Consider the following 27,996-nt stretch of genomic DNA (forward strand, 5'->3'; position numbering starts at 1 on the left):
GAATTCTAAAGATTCATAACCTCATCTCCATCCTAAATGGCTGGTCAGTGTTAAAAGTCTGCATTTCCCATTTTCCCCCCTTTCTGCTTTAGATCTTAACCAGAGGTTAACATGGTAATACATGTACAAAGGTTCTCTAACAATGATCATTTCTCACCACTTAATCCTTTTTTACTCCAAGTTAGATGACTTAAATGAAGAAATTGCATTTCATCTGCATTTTTTTTTTGTCTACTCACTCTACCAAAATTCCCTTTCAAGCTCTCTGCTTTTTGTGGTTTACTTTTTCTACCCAGCTTGTCATGAGCATACTTCACACTTAGTTTCTCTTGTTTTGACTCACTTATCGCTTAAATGGTTGCAGAATATCCCTGATCCACGTGATGCACAGCTGCTTGCAACCTAGACCCATTAACATGGAACTGGGCATTGCTGGCCAGCCAGCATTTATTGAACACTACAGTGCCATACAGGCCCTTTGGCCCTCTGACATATGGAACCAAACTGAAGGCCAGCTATCCTACCCGATTCCATTATCATCCATATGTTTATCCAGTAACCATTTAAATGCCCTTAGTGGGCAAGCCTACTATTGCAGGCAGTGCATTCCACACCCCCTACTACGGAGTAAAGAAATTAGCCCTGATATTTGTCCTATATCGATCACTCCTCAATTTAAAGCTATGGCCCTCATGCTAACTGTTTCCATCAGTGGAAAAAGGTCTTACTGTCCACCTTCTCTAATCCTCTATCTTTTTGGGCTCTTTTACCTCACGACCTTCTCTCTAGCAAAAACTCCCTAAAGTTCCTCAGCCTTTCCTCCATACTAGGCATCCTCTTAGTAAATCTCCTCTGACCTCTTTCCAATGCTTCCATACTCCCTATAATGTGGCGACCACAGTACAAGTATGGTCACAGTTTTGTACAGCTGCAATATGACCTTGTGGCTCCGAAACTCAATCCCTGTACCAGTAAAAGCTCACATGCCTTAACAACCCTATTAACCTGGGTGGCAACTTTCAGGGATCTACATACATGGGCACTGAGATCTCTCAGCTCATCCATACTGTCAGGAATCTTACTATTAGCCTAGTACTCTATTCCTGTTGTTCCTTCCAAAGTGAATCATCACCACATTAAACTCCATTTGCCACCTGTCAGCCCAGCTCTGCAGTTTATCTATATAACCTGTGACATCCTTTGGCACTGTCTACAACTCTACCTACCTTGGTGTCATCTGCAAACTTACTAACCTGAACTGCTACACCCTCATCGAGGTCACTCATAATGGCCAGCAACAGTGGACCTAAAACAGAGCCTTGTGATACACTATTAGTAACTGAACTCTAGGATGAACATCTCCCATCTACCACTGTCTTCTGGCTCGCTGAAAGAAAATTTCTGATCCAAACTGCTAAATCGCTGTCAATCCCATGCCTCTGTTTTCTGCAGTAGCCTACCATGGGAACATTATCAAACAGGGTTGGTGGCGATTTGCCGCGGCACATTCACTGCCACTGATTAGCCACTGTTGATGCGCCACTAGCGTTTCTCCACTGGAGGTATTTCACCTCTGGAGACTATTGGTTTATGAGTTACAAACTTTAACCAGAAAAAGGAAGTCAATTTTAAAAATATTGATAATGGCAGTAAAATCTCTCATTGTTTAATATTAATGAAAGTTCAGTTCATTTGAGTTATGCACTATTCCTCTAAGATATTCCAAACAATCTCTTTTTTTTTGCCATATTCAACAGCAATTTTTTTTATACTATTGTCTGCGTCTCGATACTTTTTTAGCTTTTTGTGGTGGGTAACCTGCTATCAGCAGTTCTATGTATAAATCACACCCCTTTTGCACTTTCATTAAAGTTCCAAAAAAATTTCCATATGGTTGGGTGGTGAGCTCAGAGTTCAAAAGCAATTCTTGATGAATGGCTTCAGCATGATTATTTGTGCGATCTTCATCGTTTATTGTTGTCTCAGACTGACCACACATGGGGAAACAAAGGTGCCTTTTGGTTACTGCCACGCCTATTGTAGGGTCTAATATAATTAAATTCAAATCAATCTAGTATTGGTTGTAGTTCTTGAGGCAAAATCTGCGAGTGCTTCTACATAGTTATCAAGGTCTCAAAGTGGCACAAAAGCCAAAGCAATTATCATTTTTTGCTTTTAAAGCATAATCCGGATCAGTGTTGTATTGACAAGTTGCTCCAACTGCAGCAATATATCCATACATTGTGCCAAATGAAAGAAACAGCCTCTAATTCTAACTTCAGGAAAACATTCTCTCATAGCACTAACTACCTGCTCAGTCACAATGGATATTCTGTGGTGAGATTAGGTACTTAGGACTTCACCATTTTAAACATGCATACATATGTTGAATGCTGCTTATTTGGTAGAAGTATATACAATATTGGATGAACCCCATCAAGTCTTTTTGCTAAAATACAATATACCTGAGAATAAAATAGGGGCTATGTTGAATGTACAATCCACAAACCAGGTGCATTCTGCTAAATGATGTATCCAAGATTCCCTACCAAATACGATTATTCAATTACTTCCTTGACCACTATCCGCCAAAAGAAATTTTCTTCTGCTCTGTTATCCGGCTTATATACTTTGTATTTCATTGGAATCACCAAATGCTGAAGATCAGTAGGGTTTGGTGGCACTAAACTAACATCATTCCTTTTTCGTCGAATTATTTTTCGTGCTGCTTGTTGTCTATAAAGATGCTAGGACTGACTGAGGGGCATCAGCTACACATTAGTTAATAAGAGCACTAGGTACTTCCTGCAATTCTTCTGCACAACGTTTTAAACTTCTCACTTTCGCAACTTGGACGCTTGCTGCTGAAGGAGAATGTGTCCACTAATTGTTTTTGTCACAATGCCACTGTGTGAATCCGTCCATTACATCGGCCCCTTTGTTCACATCGCCAAAACTTAATACTTGAATCACTCTTGGATAGTTTATCAAAAATATATATCAAACCATCGTGGTAAAACTTCTTATTGCGACATTTACTAATGTTTCCATACTAAAAATTCCTGTTCCAAAAATTGGTGTGGTCGTGAACTGGCTAATCGTCTTCAATGGCACGGTGGCGAAGCATCCTCTGTGGTGAAAGGGCAGTGGCTAATTGGTGACAAATGGTTGCATCCTGATCAAACACTTTTTTTACTGAAATCCATGTACATCTTATCAACTGCTTTACTACTGTCATCCACCTGTTTGGTTACCTTCTCCAAAAAAGGTTTGACACAGCTACCCTTAACTGTTAACTATCCCTAATCAACGTATTAGTCTCAAGATGATAAATCCTATCTTTTCTAATCCTTTCCAACACTTTACTCACAATCAAAGTAAGGCTCGCTGGTCTATAATTAGCAGGTTGTCCCGAGTTCCTCTTGAACAAGGGGACATTTGCTAGCCTCCAGTCTTCTGGCATTCATCCTGTAGATAAGTGCATAAAGATCAAAGGCTTTGCAATCTCCCTAGCTTCCTAGAGAAAATAAATCCTATCTCGTCCAGGGGACATGTCTATTTTTACACTTTGCAGAATTGCTAACACTACTTCAACCTCAATCCTGTTTAGTCTAATAGTCTGTAAATCAGTATTCTCCTTGATAACTTTGTCTTTTTCCAGTGTGAATACTGAAATATTCATTTTAGCTCCTCTCCTATATTGTTAGATTCCATGCACAACTTCCTACTGCTGTCTTTGATTTGGCTCTAATCTTTAGTCATTCTTTTATTCCTGGCATGCCTATGGGTTTTCCTCTGATTCTACCGCTGACGATGACTACTCATGTCCCCTCATGCTCTTTTTGTTCACTTTGGGTCCTTCCGGGCTAACTTGTAACTCTCGAGTGCCCTAACTGAGCCTTCACATCTCATCATCACAAGTTATCACCTTTCTCTTGACAAGAGTGTCAACTTTAGTAAACCACAGCTTCCTCCCTGTCCGACATACATACTTTATCAAGGACATGCTTCACACTTCAATGTGCCCATCCTATGCTTCATAATTGCCTCAGCCCCCCCAAACGTACCAAAAGCTATAACTCTTGCCTTGCAGCAATACTTACCTCTCTTCCATTGCTAAAGTGAACATAACCAAACTGGTCACTACTAAAGTGCTCACAAACCACCAAATCTAACACCTGACCAGGTTCATGACCAGTGTCCAATTCATTGTGGCCTTTCCCCATGTTGACTTGTCTACATACTGTCAGGAAACCTGCGCACACTGGACAAAAACTGACCTATCTGAAGTACTCTACTATGGTATTTCCAATCAATATTAGAACGTTAAATTCCCCCATCACTACCCTGTTACTTTTGCTATCCAAGATCATCTTTGCAATCCTTCTACATCTTGCACTGTTGAGGCCTAGAGAAAACCCTCTCAACAGGGTGATTCGTCCTTTCCTGTTTCTAACCTCAGCCCACACTCAGTAGATGAGTCCTCTTTGCTACCTAATACTGTCATTGACTAACAGTGCCACACCATCCCCTCTCTTACCATCTCTATTCTTGCTGAAACATCAAATCCTGGAACCTGCAATAACCATTGCTGTCCCTGCTCTAGCTATGCCTCTGAAATGGCCACAATGCTGAAGTCGCGGGTATCAACCCATGCTGCAAGTTCACCCACTTTATTCTGGATGTTCCTGGTGTTTGAAGTAGGCACACTTCAAACAGCCTTCCTGCCTTTTTATAGTCTATCCAAAGTTGTGCTTGAAGATCATGAGTTGCTGCCTGGAGCCATCTACAATCCATAATGCCCTTAGGAATTCCAGGATTTTGACCCAATGATAGTCAAGGGATGGCAGTATTTCTACATCCAAATGGTCAGGTGGCTCACCTTGTCCTTTTTTTAGGTGGATTTGATAGGTTTAGAAAATGCTATTTTAAGGCTTTATCAAGATCAGCGCATCTGTAGTAGTAGCAGTGTGTCCTGAGCATCAGTGGTGGAGGGAGTGGATGTTTATGGGTGTCAATCAAACAGGCTGCTTTTGTCTTGGATTACATAAAGCCTTTTGTGGTAGTTGAGCTGCAGGTGGGGAGTATTGCATCACACTGAATTCTGCCTTGTGGCTTTTTTGGGATGGGTTTGTGATGTGAATTACTTGCTGTATTCGTAGCCTTTGAGTAGTTGTTGCACTCCATACTTGATGAGTAAGTTGAGTTTCTGGACAACAATCGTGGATTCTGTTGATATCGGGTGGTAGTTAGTTGCCAGGCAATAACCATCTCCAAGTAAGGCCTCTGAATGTTACTTGCCACTTGTCAGCCTGCACCTGGTTTACGTTCAGTTCCTGTTTGAACATTGACTGCTTTGAGGTGCAAATGGGGCTAAATAGTGCAATTGTTAAACATCCCCACTTCTGACCTCTTATGATGGAGAGAAGGTCATGTGTCCTAATACACTATCCTGAGCCAGTCAGTCCAAGATGTACAGCATGGAAACAGGCCCTTCGGTCCAACCCATCCATGCTGACCAGATATCCCAACCCAATCTAGTCCCACCTGCCAACACCCGGCCCATATCCCTCCAAACCCTTCCTATTCATATACCCATCCAAATGCCTCTTAAATGTTGCAATTGTACCAGTCTCCACCACATCCTCTGGCAGCTCATTTCCATATACATATTACCCTCTGCGTGAAAAAGTTGCCCCTTCGGTTTAGGGTGAGAGGGGAAAGATATGAGGGATCTATGTCCTCTAGTTCTGGACTCCCCGGCCCCAGGGAAAAGACTTGGTCTATTTATCCTATCCATGCCCCTCAATTTTGTAAACCTCTAAGGTCACCCCTCAGCCTCCAACGCTCCAGAGAAAACAGCCGCAGCCTGTTCAGTCTCTCCCTATAGCTCAAATCTCCAACCCTGGGAACATCCTTGTAAATCTTTTCTGAACCCTTTCAAGTTTCACAACATCTTTGATAGGAAGGAGACCAGAATTGCATGCAATATTCCAGCAGTTTCCTAACCAATGTCCTGTACAGCCACAACATGACCTCCCAACTCCTGTACTTCATACTCTTCCAATGAAGGAAAGCATACCCAACGCCGCCTTCACTATCCTATCTACCTGCGACTCCACTTTCAAGGAGCTATGAACCTGCACTCCAAGGTCTCTTTGTTCAGCAACACTCCCTAGGACCTTACCATTAAGTGTAGAATTCCTGCTAGGATTTGCTTTCCCAAAATGCAGCACCTTGCATTTATCTGAATTAAACTCTATCTGCCACTTCTCAGCCCATTGGCCCATCTGGTCCAGATCCTGATGTAATCTGAGGTAACCCTTTTCGCTGTCCACTACACCTCCAATTTTGGTGTCATCTGCAAACTTACTAACTGTACCTCTTATGCTCACATCCAAATCATTTATGCAAGTGATAAAAAGTAGAGGACCCTGCACCGATCCTTGTGGTACTCCACTGGTCACAGGCCTCCAGTCTGAAAAACCACCCTCTGTCTTCTACCTTTTTTGAGCCAGTTCTGTATCCAAATGGCTAGTTCTCCCTGTATTCAATGAGATCTAACCTTACTAACCATTCTCCCATGGGGAACCTTGTCGAATACCTTTACGTTAAGCTGAGATGACTGGCCTTCAACTACAGCCAACTTCCTCTAATTAGATGTGACTCTAAACAACAAAATTTGACTCATGATTACAATTGATTCAGGTTTTTCAAGGGCTCTGTGATAGCACACTTTGTCAGCCCTTGGCATCAAGGCTACGTTTGACATTCTTTCCATTTCTTTTGTCCATGGTTGAATCTTGCTATAATGAAGTAAGGAGCTGAGTGGCCCTGGCTGATTTCAAGCTGGGTGCCACCAAGCAGTACTGCTGAGCAGCTGCTACTTGATGGCACTGAAACCCATCACTTCACTAATGACTTGATGCAGACTAGGGCTATAATTGGCTAGATTGAATTTGTCCTGCTATATGTACAAGACATACCTGGGAAATATTCCACATGGGTTGGTGCTGCTGTTGTAATCATGTACCTGAATCAGCTTGGCTAGGCATCTGGCAAGTTCTGGAGCACAAGTCTTCAGATCTAATCTGTTGGTAATAGGTTTGTTTAGCTTGTCAGAGCCCATAGCCTTTTGCATGTTGAGGGCCTCCACTGTTGCATGGAGTGAATCGAATTCACAGATTAACTATGAAGCTGGCAATCACTGGAGGAAGCTGTGATAGATCATCTAGTTGGCACTTGTTACTGAATGTTGTTGCAAATGCTTCAGCCTTGCCTTTTGCACTGATGTATTTGTGGAGATATTTGTAATGCCTCTAGATGAGGTAATTCATTGTCTGCCACCATTCATGCCTGTGGCAGAACTGCAGAGCATAGATCTGATCTGTTGGTTGTGGGATCACTTCACTCTGTATCTGCTTATGCTGTTTGACAAGCAAGTTGTCCTGTTTGGTCATGTCACCAGGTTGACAGCTCACTTGCAGATATGCCTGGAGCTGTTCCTGGTGTGCTCTCATGCTCCATTGTGTCCCATTACTTGCCAGGTGGAGCCACATCTGGCGCCTCCTGATATTGCCACTGCTGGAGGCCTCCTCCTACCTGCTACTCTTCAGACCAAAATGAAAACAAACAAAAGTCAGTTCACCTATTCTGCTGACTTTTTAATATGATGGCACACTGTTGTCTCCAACTACTGGTCACTCTTACATCTGTCCATTGTGCAGATGGTTCCATGCAAATTTGCTTTAACATGATCAAATAATGGTTAACATTCTTCATAGGATGCAAACTTTCCTTATCAGTTTTGGCTATAATGTGATTCTGACCCCAATAGTTTGGTGCAGTTATTGCACAACTTGCTAACACAAGATTGCTGGAGTACAAAACTGTTAAATTAGAATCTACTATTGCTATCTGCAGTTGGCACATTAGTAACAAAGATCAAGTAGACTTTTCTCCTGTTTGCTGCATCCCTCTAACTACTTCAGTCCAGCACCAATATCCATTAGGACCAGACCAGCTGGACCAGTTGTGCTGCTACTTAATGGATACTGAAATCCCCTCAGCAAGTAGATTTTGCACCCTCTGTGTTGGATGACAGAGCATTGTTTATTAGCTGAGGGTAAATGTTACATGGTAATCAGGAGGAGGTTTCCTTGCTCATGTTTAACCTGAAGCCATGAGACATGATGGGGTCTGGATCCCATATTCACAACGCACTTGTCCGTCCATGTTGGCCTAGCCCCCAGCTGTTACTAAAGATGACTTTGCAGGGATGTTTGTTTGCTGTCGGCATTTCCAACGTCGATGTTACTGCCAGGCTGGCTGTCCAGTGTCTTAACTGTAAGACGTTTTTTTTGTAGCAGTTGATAGTGGATTGCTAAGCCATTTCATGGGGCAGTTGAGTCACACATAGGCCAGACCAAGTGAGATTGGCAGAGATCCTTCCCTGAAGGACACCAAATTAGATGGGGGTTTTTTGACATCTGAATGGTTTCATGGCTATCATAGGTTCTTAATTCTGGATATTTTCTTCAATTTCAGTTTCGCCATCTGTCATGTTGGAATTTGAATCTGGGTCCACAGAGCACTTGTTAAATTTTTGGATTAATGTCTGATAACAACATCACTTGGCCAATGCTGGTCCATCTCTTTATGCTGTTCAAAAATCCAAATATGGTATCCATCGGTTTTCCCCATAACCAGTATTGCTGTAATAGGCTGTTTGAACAAGTTTTGGATTTGAGATGCGGCTGACCTTTTTGGAAGAACAATGATCGTGGTTAGTTATGCTGAGGTTGTAAATGAGTATGGCTAGTTAGAATGAAGACAAACTATTAACAGAGTCATTGGGGAGATTTAAGTGACTACTGGACATGGACATGGATAGCAGTGAGTTGAGGGGTGTGTAGGTTAAGTTACTCTGTTTTACATTAGGATTAAATCTCGGTACAACACCGTGGGCCAAGGGCACTGTTCTGTGCTGTAACTTTCTATGTTCTATTACTATGAATGCAATTGGGAATTGTGGCCAAATAAACTACCTGAGCTCAGTGCACACTGTAGCTGTGAGAAAAGTCTGGAGTGATGTCACAGGAAAGCTGTGACTTGATGGGCTGGTAGGAAATCTGCACTAAACTTGAAAGAACACAGCCAAGATTTATTAACTCCTTAATAAAATTAAGTAATAAAGTGGAGATAGCTCGTTGATGTGCTGTAGCTGTGATGTGGGAGTTTGCATTTTCCATTGCAATTCGTATGGATGCGGTCACTGCAAACTGGTTGCTTGAGGAACTTCTGCTCAGTCATGAGGTGGAATTTGAGCTTCAGATGCTGTAGCCCATCCAGCAGGGGGTGAAGTAGCTCTAAGTGGTGTTTCAGGAGGCCATCATGCCTGGTAACTAGTACTTCAAATTCAATTGCAATTACATCCTGCTGCCCCTGATTGCTAAGTGAGGCAGGTAGAAGGATGCTGAATTCTGGAATGGAGGAACCTCACTCATGACCTTGTCCAACAGGTATGAGGTACTTGCTCCCTGAAGATAAGGACTGTAGGGAAGATGAGCCAGCTGACCCCTGCACCATGATAAAGGAGGCCATTCAACAAGGGGAGTGAAGAAAAGTGGTGGGTATAGGGGACTGTACAATTAGGTGGAATTGATAGCATCCTTGAGCAGGATCAAGAGTCTACTATGGTGTGTTGCCTGCCTGGTGCTAGGGTTACCTAGCTTGAAAGGATATTGGAGCAAGAGGGTGAAGAGTCAGTTGTGGTCAATGTTGACCAAACAACCCAGACAAGGCTAGAGGAGGATCTGTTTTGGAGATTACTGAGCACCAGGAACAAAGTGAATGAACAGGTCCTCCAAGGGTTATAATCTCACGATTACTGAGTCATGTGCAAATTGATGTAGGGTTTGGAAAATTAAGTAAACATATGGCTAAAGGAGTGATGTGGGCAAGAAGGCATTGGCATCTGTTTTAAAACAGGAAGGATCTGTACTGCTGGGATGGTCTCCACCTGAACTGATCTGGAATGCTGGTAGTTGGATTTGGAGATGCTGATGTTTGGACTGGGGAGTTCAACCTTTAAAAATCACACCATCAGGTTATAGTCCAAAAGGTTTGTTTGGAAGCACTGGCCTTTTGGAGTGCTGCTCCTTCAGATGGTTGGAGGCTAGTGCTTCTAAATACACCTGTTGGACTATAACCTGGTGTTGTGATTTTTAACTTTAATCTGGAACCATTTTTCTAGCAAAGGATAAATCAGATGGTCACTAGGGCTCTAAACTGGGGGTGGAAGAAGAAAATGGAAGGAAGTTTCTTTTATAGGAAAGAAAGCAGTAAGTTAATGTGCAGTAGGGTTTAATTTCAAAGACCTCATTTAATTAATGACCTCAGTTAGGGATCCTCTCAGAAGGAGCGATCATAGTTTGGCTGAATTTAGAATACAGATGGGAAGTGCAAAGATAAAATCTAAATAGTCCTATGCTTAAACACAATAAGATGAGAGAAAAATTGGCTAGAATAGACTAGAAACAAAGACTTTATGGTGATACAGTTGACTAACGAGGTTGAGGGGGAAAAATTGAGATTAATGTAGATGTTAGCATGGTTGGGGGGGGGGGGGGGGGTGAAGGGAGGAGGAGAAGTATGAAAACACTTTATCCAAATGCTGATAGTATTTAAAACAAGAGTTAACAGCACAAATCATTGAAGTGATTTAGTAGCCATTATGGACATGTTTGCAGGTTGGTCACAGCTGGGACTTAAGTCCAGGGGTATTGGACTTTTCAGGAGGACTTATAGTAAGGTAAGGGAGGTGGTGTAGCTGATATTTAAGGATGACATCAGGGTGATAGATGATGCAGGTTCTATGGAGAATAAAGTTGATATATTGGGTGGAAATTAAACTCATTCATTTGCATAGTTTATAGGGCATCAATAACATTGGGCTGGACAATAAAGAACTAATGCTGTAAAAGTGATACAGCAATTATGTGGATTTTAATCTATGTCAATTGGTCAAACCAGGTCAGTCAAGGCAGTCTTGAATGTGTCTGTTTTCTTGAACAGTGTGTCAGTTCCATTACAAGGAGCAAGCTATACTAGATCTGATCCTGTGTAATGAGACAGGAATAATTAATGACCTCATAGTTAGGGATCCTCTTGGAAGGAGGCTGAATTTAGAATGCAGATGGAAAGTGCAAACTTAAAATGTAATACCAGAGTCCTGTGCTTTAAATACTACAATAAGATGAGGGAGTTGGCTAAAGTAGACGAGACACAAAGACTTTATGGAGATACAGTTGACTAACATGGGAGAACTTGCACTTCTGTTGAGCAGTTGAAAAACTGCTTGTATGCTAGTGAAAAAGGACTGTAGGGAAAGGGGTTATCAGCCATGAATGTCTAAGGAAATAAGGCGATCAAGTTGAAAGATGAAGCTTAGAAAATGGCAAAGACTGGTGGGGAAATGAGAAGGTTTGGAAAAGCTTTTTTTTTAAAAAGGTCAACAGCCATAAAGAAGGAAGATTGAGAGTAACCTAGCTCAGATTATAAAGACAACAGCAAAAGTTTTGTCAAATATATAAAAAAGGCTAAGATTAACATTCCATCTTTTTAGGATAAGAGGAAAGATTAGATTTGATTCCCTACAGTGTGGGAACAGGCCCTTTGGCCCAACTAGTCCACACTGACCCTCAGTAACCCACCCAGACCCATTGCACGCACGTGTGCATACATAAGCATGACCAATTCACCTAACCTGCACATCTGTGAAATAGAAGTACTGAACAGTATTTTGTCTGTCTCCAATGGAGGACACTAGTAACATGCCAGTCATTGACAAGGTGACAAAGGTAGAGGGGGAAGGACTTGGCCTCTTTCATATGATCGTTCCTGTGTTGGGCAAGCTATTAGAGCTAAAGGTAGGCCTGATGGAATACTTTTCAGGATACCAACAGGTGGCAGGAGAAATAGCAAGTGCACTTATGGTAACTTTACAAAATTTACTGGACTCTGGCAATCCCAACAGATTGGAAAACCACAAATGAGGCCATTTTTAAAAGGCAGTAGACAAAAGATGGGGAATTATAGACCGGTTAGCTTAACTTGTCATGGGGAAATTGCTTGAATCTATCATTAAGGAAGAAATAGCAAGATGACAGTTAGATAGAAATTCTCACTGGGCAGATGGGTTCATAAGGTGGATTATGTTTAACTAATTTACTGGAATTGTGAAGACATTGAGTGCAGCTGACAACAGGCACCCAATGAATGTGTACATGCATTTGACAAGGTGCTGTATAAAAGGCTGCTGTATAAGATAAAGTGCCTGTAATACCATGCACATGTATTAGCATGAATAGAGGATTGGTTAACTAACAGGAAGCAGAGTGGGCATAAATGAATGCTATTTTGTTTGGCAATCGGTGACGAATGGTGTGCCTCTGGGATCAGTGGGATTGCAGTTTTTTTACAGTTTACATAGATGATTTGGAGTTGGGCACCATGTTTAGTGCCAAGTTTGTGGATGACTAAGATGGTTGGTAGAGCAAAGTATGCAGAGGACTCTGACAGTTTGAGGGGCATTCAGTGGGTAAAGGTCTGCCAGATGGAGTACAATGTTAGATGTGAAGTCATCAGTTTTGGTAGGAATACTAGTAATTTTGGACTAATCTGCAGTAGAAAATTGCAGCATGCTGCTGTGCAGAGGCACCTGCATGTCTTTATTCAGGAATCACCTGAAGTTTGTGTTTAGGTGCAGCAAGTAATAAAGAAGGCAATTTGAATTTTGTCCTTCATTGCTAGAAGGATTGAGTTTAAAAGTAGGGACATTAGCACCTATTACAGCTGCAATATATTGAGGCCATACCTGGAGTACTGTATGCAGTACTGGTCTCCTTTCTTGAGAAAGGATGTACTGTCCCTAGATGGGGTGCAGAGGAGATTCCCAAGGTTGATTGTCAGAGTTTAGAGGGTTGTCTTGATGAGACTGGGACTGGAATTATATTCATTAGAATTTAGGATGAGGAAGATTCTTGTAGAAACATCTATTCCCTTAACTCTATGGAAGATAGAAATAGAATGGTTGTTTCCACTGGTGGGTGAAACTAGGACAAGAGGGCATAGCTTCAAATTAGGGAGAGCAGGTTTAGGATTAAATTGAGGAATAACTTCACACCGTTGTGAATCTGTGGAATACCCTGCCCAGCAAAATAGTTGAGACTTGCTCTGAATTGTTTGAAGCAAAGGTCCCTTTTTTAATAGTAAAGGGGATTTTTATGGTGAGAGCTGAGGCCACAATTGGCCATGATCTTGAACGCCACAGCAGACTCAAAGGGCCAAGCGGTCTTCTACTCCTGGTTCTTGCATGATTGTGATTTTCTTTTTTTTTTTGCTCAAACAAAACACTTGCCAAAGCAGTGGTGGACTTGGGAGACCAGCTGGAAGCTTAGACTGAGCTGTAGGAGTTAAGGGGTGAGGAGCCCAAATGTGATATTTGAAATGGTGAAAGTTATTACTGGCTTGGAAAGGGAAAGTTAGAAATATATACTTGGGAAAGAAAGCTGATCGCAATCTTTTTTGGTAAGGTTGAGGTTTTTGCTTAACTTCAGGTGAAAATAATTTGCATCTATAATGACTACCCCCCCTACTTGCAGTTTTAGGCTTGCTCGCTAACCCCTTGAGTGCTCAGCTGACTAGAACAGCAGTTGGGTTTCCATCACTGGATCCCATAGGATCAAATTACGCTGACCAAATTGCATCATCTTTGCCGAAGCGCATGGAAAGCCGTTCAATGTTGGATTCTCGATCAAGCAGCCCATCTGACTCTGATACAAGTGGCATCAGCTCTGGCTCTGATCCCCTTTCAGAGCTAATGGTAAGCTATTTCTTCAGATTCCAGTATCTAGCAGCTGTCTGTGTATATACTGTTTTAATGTAAAGATTGGTACAGGTTAAAACTTGCATTCTTGCAATAATATCTCTCCTAGCTTTGAACTGCCAGCAACTTTTGGATTATATTCTGTTCCTTTGCTTAATCTCTCCACAGACCAGTTGAGTGAGCATGATGGTAACAAAATAGTGGGAAATGTTAAATTTAGCGCACTGAGGAAGGAAGCGTAGAATATTTGGAAGTAAAGTTGTTTTGAGGAATTCTAAGTAGTTAACTTGCAACAAACAATTCAAAAGGAAATAAAATGTTGACATGGATTTCAAACTGTTTGTAACAAGTAAAGAATTACAGGATTTTGAGATGAATTGTGGGTGAGTAGGTTGGCCCTATTTGGAGGTATTCTTTCTCCTGTTACCCTCCTCTTCCACGCATACGCACCCCTACGGAATTCTTCACCCCCACCATTATCCCCAGTCTAGAAAGATAACTTGAGAAAATTGGCTAACGTTAGTCTTTACCTATGATGCGGGATAAGGTTGATTAACCATATAGAATTTGAATACAGTGCAGCAAGGTCATCTGGTCCACTGTGGCGTGATTTTGTTTTTGTTCTCGACTAACCAAGCTAGATAATGTAAGACTTTCGCTACTTGCATGCTTTTCCAATGCCACCTGTTGAACCAAATTGCATTGCAACATGTTAAAACTTTTTGGGGGGGGTTAAAGTGATCTCAAGTCCCAAAATTTACTATTCATTTACTGCTGCCAGTTGGTGGATGAGAATTTACTTTATGCAAAAGTTTTAGTCTATAGTGGAATTTAACTGAAATCTAAAGTTTTGAATTCAGATCCATTATCTAAAGCAGGGTATTTACAAGCAGTTGAACCAGATTTCTCTTGCTAGGTTGCTAGACTTATTTTCAGTACAAGTTACACCAAGCTGGCTAATATTTTGTCAGGTGGGGAGAGTTCATTTAAGGGAGTGGGGGAGAAAGAGCAAGTTGCTTCCTTTGTTCTAACTTCACCCTCCAAGAGTTATTTCTTCTACAGGAGAAGTTAGTTTGGTGAATATCCACAAAGCAACCAAGAAAGACCAAATGCAGCAGTTAGGTTAATAAATTCAATTTTTTTTTGTACCTGTGTGAATGAAAGTTTAGAGCACATTAAGGATAGCAGGACACATGTCATGCTCCTGGATACCAGTTTGACCTGTGGAAAACTGCCTGCAGTAATTGTTTAAAACTTGAGCTGCTTTGACTCAGTTTGAGCTGGGAGACTAACTAGAGATACAGAAACAGAGGTTAAGATACCTGGACTTTGTACCCAGAGGCATCTCTTGGGGGTGGGGGTCATCTGATATGGTAAGTGTCTATGAATTAGCAAGGCTGGTAGGAGCCTCCATCTCTAGTTACCCAATAACTTTTGAAACTCTAAGTTTATCTTGGGTGAATGCAATGCATCGTTCGAGTGAGGGTGGGGAGTGAGTGCTGGTTCATGGGGAAATTGATTCCAAATCTAGAAATATTGGACTGGGGTGGCCCAAGTTTTCTTAAGCTCATCACCAGATCATTGGCCAACAGATTTTTTTTGTTTGAAGTACAAGCTTTGAGTGCTGCTCCTTCAGGTAGCTAGTGCATACTACTGGATCGTACTTTTTTTAGCAGCTTTTTTTCCATATTAAATGTGCTGGGACCAATATTCTTGCAAGCCCTGTGATGAGAAGCTCAGACTTTCAAACCAAATGCTGATGACAAGGGATAAATTTGGCAGAGGTCATTCAGGTAAAAGAAAAGTGTGAAGGGGAGTAGACTGACAGGAAATGATAGTGAATCCACTGGAAATTACAAAGGAAAGAAAATCAAAATAGGAAGGATGTTGTGAAACTTGAAAGGGTTCAGGAAAGACTTACAAGGATGTTGCCAGGATTGGAGGATTTGAGCTATAGAGAGATTGAATAGGCTGGAGCTGTTTTCCCTGGAATGATAGGTGGAGGGGTGACCTTAGAGGTGTATAAAATCATGGACGTGGATCTTTTCACCAGGGTAGAAGAGTATAAAACTAGGGGCTTAAATTAAGGTGAATGGGGCAACTTTTTCACGCAGAGGGTGGTCTGTGTATGGCATGAGCTGCCAGAGGAAATGGAGCCTGGTACAATTACTGTAACAAAAAGGCATCAGGATGGGTTCATTAAGAAGGATTTAGAGGAATATGGGTCAAATGCTGGCAAATAATCTAAATTAATCCAGTGCCATCTGGTTAGAGTGGATGAGTTAGACCAAAGGATCTGTATCTGTGCTGTACAGCTGACTCTGACTAAAGACTCCACGCAAAGTGTTCCAATGAAACAATTGAACTGAATATGTTTTTGAGGAACTTCTATTATCCAAAGGATATGGGCAGGCAGTATTTCGTTCAGTTAATCAAAAGCCAGATAACCTTGTTAGCTGAGCAATGGAACCTTGCAATCTTGCCTGGATAATCTGAAATTTGGATCAGTGGTTCCTCTGTAATCCCATTTACAATCTCTAAGTACATTTTAATGTCTGAGAATAGGACAGAATGGAAAGCTTCAGGAATCTCCAATGTCAGGCTTACTGGTCTGTAGTGACCTGCAACATCCCTTCTACCCTTGTCCAGTCCTTCAGCACTTCACCTGTGTTTAAGGATGCTCCAAAGATATCTGTCACATTCTCCCTCATGTCTGTCATTTTCAATTGTAATACCTCCATCGGATGCAATCTACTGCCTCTAAATTACAAAGTCAACTGAAGGGGCCGATAGCACAGATTTGCAGGTGTTGCACTGGAGTCAGTGTACAAATGGTAAATGAGTTTAGCACATTTTTTTGAAACTGGGTATGATGCAAGGGGATCTGGGCTAGAACTGCATATCAAAGAATGTATGCCTTACTGCAAGGATAAGCAGAGGGGGTGGGGTCCCATCTTTTTAGTAAGAAGAAATTTTAGAATCCTAGCAGCAGTAAGTGATGGGGTTAGAAGGCATAGAATGGTGTGGGTAGAGTTGAGCTGCAAGGCAGGGTGCCCCCTCCTAATGTGAATTACATACAATCCTCTAGCACAAATCAGGATATGGGCAAGAAAATAAATTAAGAAATGCTCAGAATAACCATGGGACTTGAGTATGCCAGTAGACAAAGATTAAGATTGGTAGTGGATCCCAAGAAAAGGAATTTGTGGATTTTGAGCAGGTTGTGATGAAGCCTTCTAGGTAACAGGCAGGTATGGATTTTGAATAATGAGGCAGATTTCTTTCTAGAACTTTAGGATGCAGGAACAATCTAGGGAGTAGTGGCCATAATATGATGGAATTCACCCTGCAGTTTTAGAGGCAGTAGATTGCATCCGATGGAGGTATTACAATTGAAAATGACAGACATGAGGGAGAATGTGACAGTTATCTTTGGAGCATCCTTAAACACAGGTGAAGTGCTGGAGGACTGGACAAGGGTAGAAGGGATGTTGCAGGTCACTACAGACCAGTAAGCCTGACATTGGTGGTGGGAAAGTTGCTGGAGAAGGTACTGAGGGATAGAATCTATTTACATTTTGAAAAGAATGGGCTTATCAGTAATAGGCAACATAGTTTTGTGCAGGGAAGATTGTGCCTTTAATAGACTTCTTTTGAGGAAATGACCAGATTGATAGATGAAGGAAGGGCTGTAGATATCATGTACATGGACTTTAGTAAGATGTTTGATAAGGTTCCCCATGGTAAACTAATGGAGAAAGTGAAGTCATATGGTGTGCAGGGTGTTCCAGCTAGGTGGATAAAGAACTAGTGGAGCAACAGGAGATAGTAGTTGAATGGAGTTTCTCGATGGAGAACGGTGATCAGTGGTGTTCCACAGGGATCAGTGCTGGAGCCACTGTTGTTTGTGATACACCATAAATGATGTGGAAGAGGGCATTGATAGTCTGATCAGTAACTTTGCAGATGACATGAAGATTGGTGTAGCAGAAAGCATAGGGGACTGTCAAAGCATACCAGAGAATATAGTCTGGAGAGTTGGGCAAAGGAGTGGCAGATGGAGTTCAATCCAGGCAAATGTGAGGTGATGCAGTTCAGAAGGTCTCATTCTAGAGTGAACTATACTTGGGGAAAAATTGAGCAGAGAAATCTGGGAGTTCAGGTCTATTGTACCCTGCAGGTGGTTGAACAGGTGGACAGAATGGTTATGAAGGCATATGCCTTCATCGGACAGGGCGTTGCATATAAGAGCTGGAAGGTCACATTAAAATTTTAAAGACTTTAGGTTGGCTGCATTTAGAATATTGTGTACAGTTCTGGTTGCCACATTACCAAAAGGATGTGGATGCTGAGAAGGTTTACAAGGATGTTGCTAGTTTGGAGAGGTTGAGTAGGTTAGGGTTGTTTTCCTTAATAAAAAGGAGATTGGGGGGCGTGGGAGACTTGATTTGAGGTCTGTAGAATCGTGAAGGGTATAGAGGGTGGATAGAGAAGCTTTTTCCCAGGTTGAGGGATTCGATAAAGAGGTCATGCATCAAAGTGAGAGGAGAAAAGTTCAAGGGGGATACATGTGGCAAGTACTTCACACAGGGTGGTAGGTGTTTGGAGCACATTGCCAGTAGAGATAGTAGAAGCAGGCACAGTAGATTCACTTTACTGTGGATAGTTGCAGGAGTATGTGGCAAGCAGAGGGATACAGATCCTCAGGAATTTGGCGATAGGTTGAGACAGTGGATTTGGATTGTCACTGGTTTGAAGGGCCTGTTCCTGGGCTGTAAATTTCCTTTGATCTTTGTACTTGAAGCTGGCCAGAGTTGATTTTTAAAAGGGAAACATAGCAAAAGAAACCATTAGGAAGTAATGGCATGAGTTTTGTGAATTACCCAGCAGAAGTTCATTTCTAGGAAGAACAAACCTACAAAGTAGAGGATGAGGCAACAGCTGAAGAAGTTAAGGACAGCATTAAAGCAAAGAGCATGGTGAGGATTGGGAAGTCTCTTAAAAACCAGCAGAGCATATCTTTAAAAGCAATAAGTAAGGATCGCTAGCTAATATAAAGACTGTAAAAGTGACGTAAGAGTGGACATTGACCAGCAGTTCATTGAGGTTGGTAAAGTAGTAATGGGAAGCAAATAAAAGAACTGAATAGATACTGTATCGGTGGTCTTGTGGAATGCACTGCACCAGTAGCGTACCAGAACTTCCTGAGAGTCAGGAGACAAAAGTGTAGTGGTCATCACCTGAAGGTGCTGGGGAAGCTGAAATGTTAGGGGTAAATTGTCAGACTGGATGGACTAAACCCCACAGTTCTGAGGAAGTGGTGAGGAGACTTGTAGAGGCATTGGTGATCTTTCAGTGTCGGAGGACTGACAATAACTAATGTAACGCTGTTTTGAGAGAGACAGAAGATGAGAAATTAATAAGTCAGTTAACCTGAACAGTGGAGGTCAGACTTTGAGTCCATTATGAAGGATAAGCTAGCAGACCACTTGGATGTGCATGGTAAAATAGGGCTGAATCAGCACAATTTTGTCAAGGGGCGGTCATGCTTTACAAATCTGTAGAGGTTTTTTGATCTAACAAGCAAATTAGAGAAAGTCATTGTAGTCTGGGCTTTCAAAAGGGTTTTGACAAGGTGCTGCAGGAGGCTGAGAAAGATGAGCCCATCGTATTAGGAGCAAAGTATGACATCGATAGAGGATTGGCTGGCTGAAGGCAGACTAGGGGCAAAGGGGACTTTTTTCAGGTGGGCAGCTGGTAACTAGTAGAGTGTGCAGGGGTCAGTGTGGTGATGACAGCTACTTGTAATATGTGCTAACTTTCTGGACAAAAGAACAGAAGGCATTAAGTTTACAGATCTCCAGTGGAGAGACAGGTAGTGTTAAGGTAGGGAGGCTGCAGAAAGACTTACGGAGAAAGTGAGGTAATGCGTTTAAGAGGTGTAACTGCAGTAGCTACCACCGTACCTGCAGGGTTATAGTCCAGCCCCTACTGCGGAAATGAGACCGTGGAGAGGAGCAAACACATTCGTTTCATTGGAAAATATACCTTCCTGGCAGCCTCCTGGTCCCTGGTTCGAAGGTTCCCTTTAACGAGTTCGGCCTGCAGTAAACCACAGGTAACTGAACCCACAAAGGGATTTTTTCATGAATACAAGGGTCACCCTGTATTTCCAAAATGGGTAAAGGCTTCAGATGTCTGAAGTGCAGAGACATGGGAGTCCTGTTTCAGAATTTTCAAAGGTTCATAGAGCATAGAACATTAGTGTAGTACAGACCTTTTTGGCCCTCTTGTGCTGAACTGTGAAACCAAAAGCCCATCTAAACTATGCTATTCTGTTATCCATATGATTATCCAATAACCATTTAAATGCACTTACTATTGGCAAGTCCACTGTTCCAGGCAGGGCATGCCATGCTCTTAACTGCTGAGTAAAGAACCTATCTCTGACATCTATAATCTATTACGAGGTTCAATTGGTAGTAGATGGCAACTGCAATGCCAGTATTTTTGAGTGGGCTAGAATAAGAGTAGGCATGTACTGCTGAGGCTGTATAAAGCTCTGGGCAGACCGTATTTGAAATGTTGAGCAGTTTTGGGCCCCATATTAAATGTGCTGGCTTTGGAGGGGGTCCAGAGGAGACTTTCAAGAATGATGTGGACTTAATTTAGGATATCTTGTTGGCATATTCGATCAAGTACAGAGTCCTGAACCAACAAAAGCCCTTCACAGGGTCTGTGTGCTGTGGACTCCTCACTCAAACTTGAAGTTTAGGGTGAGGGGGATCTGATTAAAATCTACAGAATAGAGATCTGGATAGGGTGGACCTGGACTAATTTCCACCAACGTGAGACTAGGATCTGAGGGCATAGCCTCTGAAGGGTTAACCCTTAAATTGTTGTGGAATTTCTTCAGGGTGGTAAATTTGTGGAATAATAGCTGCAGAAGGTTGGAGGCCAGATCACTGTGTATTAAAGACCGGTAGGTTAGAATGGGGTTGAGAAACCTCAGCCATGCTCCAATAGCAGCGTAGACTCAATGGGCCGAATAGCCGATTCTGATCATTCAGGTTTTGATCTTCTGGGTGAGATATTATAGTGGGATTTTAAAGGATTTGGGATATTGGACAGGGTGTGAGAACAAGATGAGCAGATGGCTGTTGTACTGACAGGAGATGGCCTACTGCTTTCTGTTAACTAGCCATAAGTGGTTTTCTCAGGTGGGTAAGATCAGGAATCAGCGTGATGACTACAGTTTCCAACTTGTGTAAATCCTTTTAAATGAAATTGAAGTTATACTACTAAAACTGGAGTAGGAAAGTTGAAGATGGTGTCTATGAAGATGGTTTAGAAGTGGGCAAAAATAGGCAAATGGAGTATAATGTGGGGAAATTAGATTTAGATTACTTGGTGTAGGAACAGGCCCTTCGGCCCAACAAGTCCACACCAACCCTCAGGCCAACCCACCCAGACCAATTCCCCTACATTCACCCAACACTACATGCAATTTAGCATGGCCAATTCACCTAACCTGCCCATTTTTGGCCTGTGGGAGGAAACCGGAGCACCTGGTGGAAACCCACACAGACACTGGGAGAATGTGCAAACTCCACACACAGTTGCCTGAGGCAGGAATTGAACCTGGGTCTCTGGCACTGAGGCAGCAGTGCTAACCACTGTGCTGCTCATATTTTGACAGGAAGAATAAAAGCCTATCTAAATGGTGAGATTACAGAACTCTGGAATTCGGAGGGATCTGGGTATCCCTATGCACAGAATTTAAGAATACACGAGAGAAACTCACCAAGGATCCTTGCACAGCATCTTCCAAAATGACAATTGCTTCCTTTTATCTAGAAGGGCAAGGACTGTAAATAGGAGGTCTAGAGACTGTTGGCTCCCCTCCGTCACTTGCTATCCTGACTTGGAAAACTAGTACCACTCCTTCAGAATCATTGTATCAAAATACTGGAATTTCTAATCAAATGGTATTGTGTATCTATATCAGGAGGCTATTATACACATTGGAAGGAAAAAGATTGTGAAAGGAGAGTGTTCAGCAGAAGTTTAAAAGAGATCCTCGAAGTAATATCTGGATTACTATGCTGTGAGCTAGTGTGTACCCTAGAACTCTGGGAAGTGATTGAGGTAGGTTTCATTGATAGTCACAGGTGAGATGCTGGAAGACTGGAGGTTGGCTAACGTGGTGCCACCTTTAAGAAAGGTGGTAAGGACAAGCCAGGGGAGTATAGACCAGTGAGTCTGATGTCAGTGGTGGGCAAGTTGTTGGAGGGAATCCTGAGGGACAGGATGTACCTGTAATTGGAAAATCAAGGACTGATTTAGAGATAATTAAATGGCTTTGTGTGGGATATCATTTCTCTCAAACTTGAGGGTTTTTTGAAGTAACAGGATTGGTGAGGGTAGAGCAGTGTACATGATCTATATTGACTTAGTCCTAGATATACAGCATGGAAACAGACTCTTCAGTCCAACCTGTCCATGCTGACCAGATATCCCAACCCAATCTAGTCCCACATTCCAGCACCTGGCCCATATCTCTCCAAACCCTTCATATTCATATACCCATCCAAATGCCTCTTAAATGTTGCAATTGTACCAGCCTCCACCACTTCCTCTGGCAGCTCATTCCATACCCGTACCACCCTCTGAAAAAGTTGCCCATGGGAAACTGGTTAGCAAGATTAGATCTCAATGGAATACAGAGAACTAGCCATTTGGATGCAGAACTGGCTCAAAGGGAGAAGACAGGGTGGTGGTTAAGGGTTGTTTTTCAGACTGGAGGCCTGTGACCAGTGGAGTCTCACAAGGATTGGTGCTAGGTCCACTACTGTTCATCATTTACGTAAATGATTTGAACGTGAGCATAAGAGGTAGTTAGTAAGGTTGCAGATGACATCAAAATTGGAGGTGCAGTGGACAGCAAAGGTTACCTCATTACAATGGGATGTTGATCAGATGGGCCTATGGGCCGAAAAGTGGCAGATGGAGTTTAATTTGATAAATGTGAGGTGTTGTGTTTTGGGAAAGCAAATCCTAGCAGGACTTATATACTTAATAGTAAGTTCCTAGGGAGTGTTGCTGAACAAAGACCTTGGAGTGCAGGTTCATAGCTCCTTGAAAGTGGAGTCGCAGGTAGATAGGATAGTGAAGGTGTTTGGTACGCTTTCCTTTATTGGTCAGAGTATTGAGTACAGGAGTTGGGAGGTCATATTGCGGCTGTACAGGACATTGGTAAGGCCACTTGGAATGTTGCGTGCAATTTTGGTGGTCTTCCTATCAGAAAGATGTTGTGAAACTTGAAAGGGTTCAGAAAAGATATTTGCAAGGATGTTGCCAGGGTTGGAGGATTTGAGCTATAGGGAGAGGCTGAACAGGCCAGGGTATTTACCTTGGAGTGTTGGAGACTGAGGTGTGACCTTTTTATAATGGCCTAAAATCGTGAGGGGCATGGATAGTCTAAATACCCAAGGTCTTTTTCCCTGGGTTGGGGGAGTCCAGAAAGAGAGGGCATAGGTTTAGGGTGAGCGGGAAAAGATGAGACCTCAGTGGCAACTTTTTGATGCAGAGGGTGGTGTGTATGGAATGAATTGCCGGAGGATGTGGTGGAGGCTGGTAAATTGCAACATTTAAGAGGCACTTGGATGGGTACATGAATAGGAAGGGTTTGGAGGGATATGGGCCGTGTGCTGGTAGGTGGGACTAGATTGGGTTGGGTTACCTGACTAGGTTGGACCAAAGGGTCTGTTTCAGTGTTGTCTGTCTCTGTCTCTAACTGGATTGCGGTAGTTCAAGGGAGCTCACCACCTTCAAGGGCAACTAGGGATGAGCAGCAAATGCTGGCCGAACAAGCAATATCTGCATGTAGATCTTTATACTCAACACTACCCCAAAAGGCTGAGATTGGTGGGTTAGGGGCAGAATTAAACCGTTAGGAATTACCTAGAACAGATGTTTGGGAAATTGGGGACCTAATCTAACAGGATACTGAAGTGTTTTGGGGCTGTGAAAATAAAAGGGTTCTGTGGCTTAAAATACTTGATGGATTAAGATGAGTCATATCCATAGATGTACAGAATGGAAGCAGATGCTTCAGTCCAACTTGTTCATGCTGACCCAGATATCCTAAATTAATTAATCTAGTCCTATTTGCCAGCTCTTGGTACATAGCCCTATGAACCCTTCCTATTTGTATACCTATCCAGATGCCTTTTTTAGATGCTGTCTTTTGCATGAAAAAGTTGCCCCTTAGGTTCCTTAACTTTCTCTTTCTTCCCCCCCCCCCCCCACTCCATCCCTTCTCCTAAATCCTTAGTATAAAGGAAGTAGGAGTATACTTAAGAGGGAAATCAGGAAGGCAAAATGGGACATAGCTTTGGCAGATAAAATTAAGGAGATTCCAAAGGGTTTTTACAAATGTATTAAGGACAAAAGGGTAACTAGGGAGGGAATAGTGCCCCTCAAAGATCAGCAAGGCGGAGCTACAGAAAGTGGGAGAGATACCAAAATGAATATTTCTGAAGGGTGACCTTCGAGAGGCTTACAAAACTGAGGGGCATGGCTAGGGTAAATAGGCCAAGTCTTTCCTGGGGTCAGGGAGTCCAGAACGAGAGGGCATAGGTTTAGGGTGAGGGGGGAAAGATATAAAAGAGACCTAAGGGGCAACTTTTTCACGCAGAGGGTAATGTGTATATGGAATGAGCTGCCAGAGGATATGGTGGAGGCTGGTACAATTGCAACATTGAAAAAGCATTTGGATGGGTATATGAATAGGAAGGGTTTGGAGGGATATGGGCTGGGTGCTGGCAGGTGGGACTAGATTGGGTTTGGATATCTGGTTGGCATGGACTGGTTGGACCGAAGGGCCTGTTTCCATGCTGTACATCTCTAACTCTATAACCTATGCCCTGTAGTTCTGGGCACCTCCAATCCAAGGAAAATACCTTGTCTATTTATCCAAGCATTCCCTTCATGATTTTATAAACCTCTAAGGTCACACCTCCGCCTCTAGTGTTCCAGGGAAAACAGCCCCAGCCTATTCAACCCCTCAGTAGTTCAAATCCTCCAACCCTGGCAACATCCTCAAATCTTTTCTGAACCTTTCCAAGTTTCACAGCATCCTTGCGGTAGGAAGGTGACCAGAATTGCATGCAATTTTCCAAAAGTGCCCTAACCAATGTCCCAGCCCCTTACTCTATGTACTTTCCAATAAAGGAAAACATATAATGCATTCTTCACCATCCTACCACCCTGCAACTCCACCTTCAAAGAGCTAGAACTCCAAGGTCTCCTTGTTCAGCAACACTCCCCAGGACCTTACCATTGTGTATAAGCCCTGACCGGATTTGCCTTTCCAAAACTCATTTAAGCTTTTGGTGTTCTTGTAAATACTTTGTCATTTCTAAGTGGCAGTTTGAATTAGATTAGTGGTGTTATCTCTTCTGTGAATATTCAAGACTGCAAAAGTCTTAATTATTTTACTATTTCTCAGCCTATACCCTCTGCTGTTGCACTTTTCTAATTGATGATGATGATCTGGTATTGTTTTGTAACAACCAAGAATTTGACTCCAACCTTTTTCTGCTTTGATAGGATATTGTGACTTTTTATTTTAAAACTGTTTTTTATTTTAAGGTAGTAAACTAAGAATTTCATTAGCTGCAACAATATAGTATTTGACTTAAAGTGAAGCCTTCAGTAACTATTGAATTTTTTTAGACTCTTGAATTTTTGGCAGTTATATTTCTGTAATTTTTTTAGTCAAGTCTTCGCATTTCTCCTCCAATTTCCTTCTTGCCCATGGGTGGAGTGGGCAGGGATCCGCTAAAACGTATTGGTATGAGCCCTCGACTGGATCAAGACCAGGCTTCTGTGACCAATCCTGTGAGCCCTAACCCTTTCAAAAGATGGTCAGCAAATTCTGGATGGGCAAATTGGGATCTTTTAGAGGGTCCAGAAGATCCTTTTTCCATTGAAAAGGAGGCCAGACTACATAGACAAGCTGCAGGTAAAATTGTATATTCCAAGTTTGTCTAGATATTACTACCTAAGATTAGGTAGTCATTTTGTTTACTGCCTTAACAGTATGTGTAAATTGACACTGGGGTGCCATTTCCTAGTTGTATTTCCCTCCCTTTTTCCATTTGCAAAGTAAATAAAGATTGAATTTGGATTTATTTCAGCTGCAAGCCAAAATGGGAGCTTTCAGGAATCACCGAGCCTTGTGCTTGAGCTATTTTCTCATCCATTTATGCTGACTTCCTCAAATTTCAAACAGAATGGGGAAAATGCTTCATTTTCTGATGCACTGGGATACCCCTTTTTAGGACAGTCCATAAAGATAAGCATTTGTAAATGGAACTTTTTCATGAAGTTCTATCCTGGATTATGCAATTGATCCACAGCATGCCAAGCACCTCTTTAATAAACATGAAAATATTTTGCACAGCAATTTTGATTTGAACATTTTTGACCTACGAAGATTTTTGCCAGAGTGCAAATTGTGCTTCAAGGTCCTGTTTAAAATTCTATGTAGTGACTTATTTAAAAGTTGCTTTTAAAAATGAGTACAATAGACAGATTAATTTTAGATTTAGGTTATTCACCAGGTTTGGTGTGTTGTTAATTGAAGCATTATCCAATTTCCTTTATGAATAGGATACCTCCCACTAAGTGTTTTGCTTATTTCCTGATGGCTTGTTGCTAGCTGCCTCTATTGTTCACCAGTGATATTTAACTACAAATTTCTGCACCAGAATAGTGTTTTGCTACCAGATAATTGGACTTGACATCTCTTAAGAGCAAGAGAAATGAAAGTTTGACCCTTGCATTAATTTATTTTTACAGTTGGAAGAAGGACAAATGCCATATTTATACATGGGTTCAGACCTTTAATCAGTTTGACTACAAATACCAATTGGTAAAGTCTTGTCTTTCAAGCATAGCTACGAAGCTTAATGTTGGTAAATATTCACTTTTCTTTCTTTTTTTAAAGCAATGAGTGAAGCCACATTTACATGGAGGGGCCAGCTACCACCCCGGAATTACAAGAACCCGATATATTCCTGCAAAGTGTTCCTGGGTGGTGTGCCCTGGGATATTACTGAAGGTAAATGTCACCTGGCCAAGAATGCTGAATTGGGAGGAAGAACTGGTGATATTGTAGCTGATCACTCTTGCATTACAGTATTGGGATTGCTATAAAATTAGAACCTTGGATCTGCAAACATGTTGGCTCAGTAATATATTAAATATGCCAACAGCTAGGATTAATTTGTTTTTTTTTGTAGTCATACAGCATGGAAACAGACCATTTTTTTTTTTTTGGGGACCAACTTGTCCATGATGATCAGGTTTCCTTAAGTGAACTAGTCTAATTTTACCTGAGTTTAGCCCATATCCCTTTAAACCTTACCATGTACTCCTCCAGATGTCTTTTACATGTAGTAATTGTACTAGCCTCTAACACCTTTCTCTGTAGGCCAGCTGGAAGGACGCAGCCAGCCAGCATCAGGAGGTGAAGTCAATGTTTCCTTCTTCAGGACCAAAGAAGGGTCACCCCCAAAACAACATTTTCTCCACGACTTGATGCTGCCTGGCTTGCTGTGTTCTTCCAGGTTCCTGCTTGCCAACCTTGGATTCTAGCATCTGCAGCTTGTTTCCTACCACTGCTTCTGGTAGCTCATTCCATATACACATGACCCTCTATGAAAAAGTTGCTCCTTGGGTCCTTTTTAAATTTTTCCCATCTCTTTAACTCCTGCCTTCTGGAGTTCCCAACTGTGGGGGGAAAAGATCTTGGCTATTCACCTTTTATCTGTGCCCCTTGTAATCTTACAACCTGTATAACGTCACCCTGCCACCTTCCCCACTCCAAGGTGGGGGTAGAAGTCCCAGCCTATTCAATCTCTTTTAAGACTAGAAGGTTTGAGAAAATGACCTTAAATAACGGTGACCAGAATTGTACGCAGTACTCCAAAGTGGCCTCTACCTAGAGGTGAAACCTATATCTGCTAGGGAACCCAGTTTCTTCCGTAGCTTCCCTCACATCCTGGGCTACACTTGATAAAGTACTAGAGATTTAGACA

The 27,996-nt window shown here is 42.1% G+C and overlaps 1 protein-coding gene across 3 annotated transcripts in view; it reads left to right on the forward strand.

The window, feature by feature from the left end:
* The window catches only part of LOC122542598 (cytoplasmic polyadenylation element-binding protein 1-like), a 115,659-nt gene that overhangs the window by 80,455 nt on the left and 7,208 nt on the right, over positions 1 to 27,996 (forward strand). For all 3 annotated transcript variants that reach the window (XM_043680548.1, XM_043680550.1, XM_043680549.1), the window contains 3 exons: positions 13,665 to 13,885; positions 25,670 to 25,916; positions 26,904 to 27,017. In XM_043680548.1, coding sequence (XP_043536483.1) covers positions 13,665 to 13,885; positions 25,670 to 25,916; positions 26,904 to 27,017 — 582 coding nt within the window. The remainder of the gene's footprint in view (positions 1 to 13,664; positions 13,886 to 25,669; positions 25,917 to 26,903; positions 27,018 to 27,996) is intronic.

Source organism: Chiloscyllium plagiosum, chromosome 40 (assembly GCF_004010195.1).
Source record: "Chiloscyllium plagiosum isolate BGI_BamShark_2017 chromosome 40, ASM401019v2, whole genome shotgun sequence".
NCBI lineage: Eukaryota > Metazoa > Chordata > Chondrichthyes > Orectolobiformes > Hemiscylliidae > Chiloscyllium > Chiloscyllium plagiosum.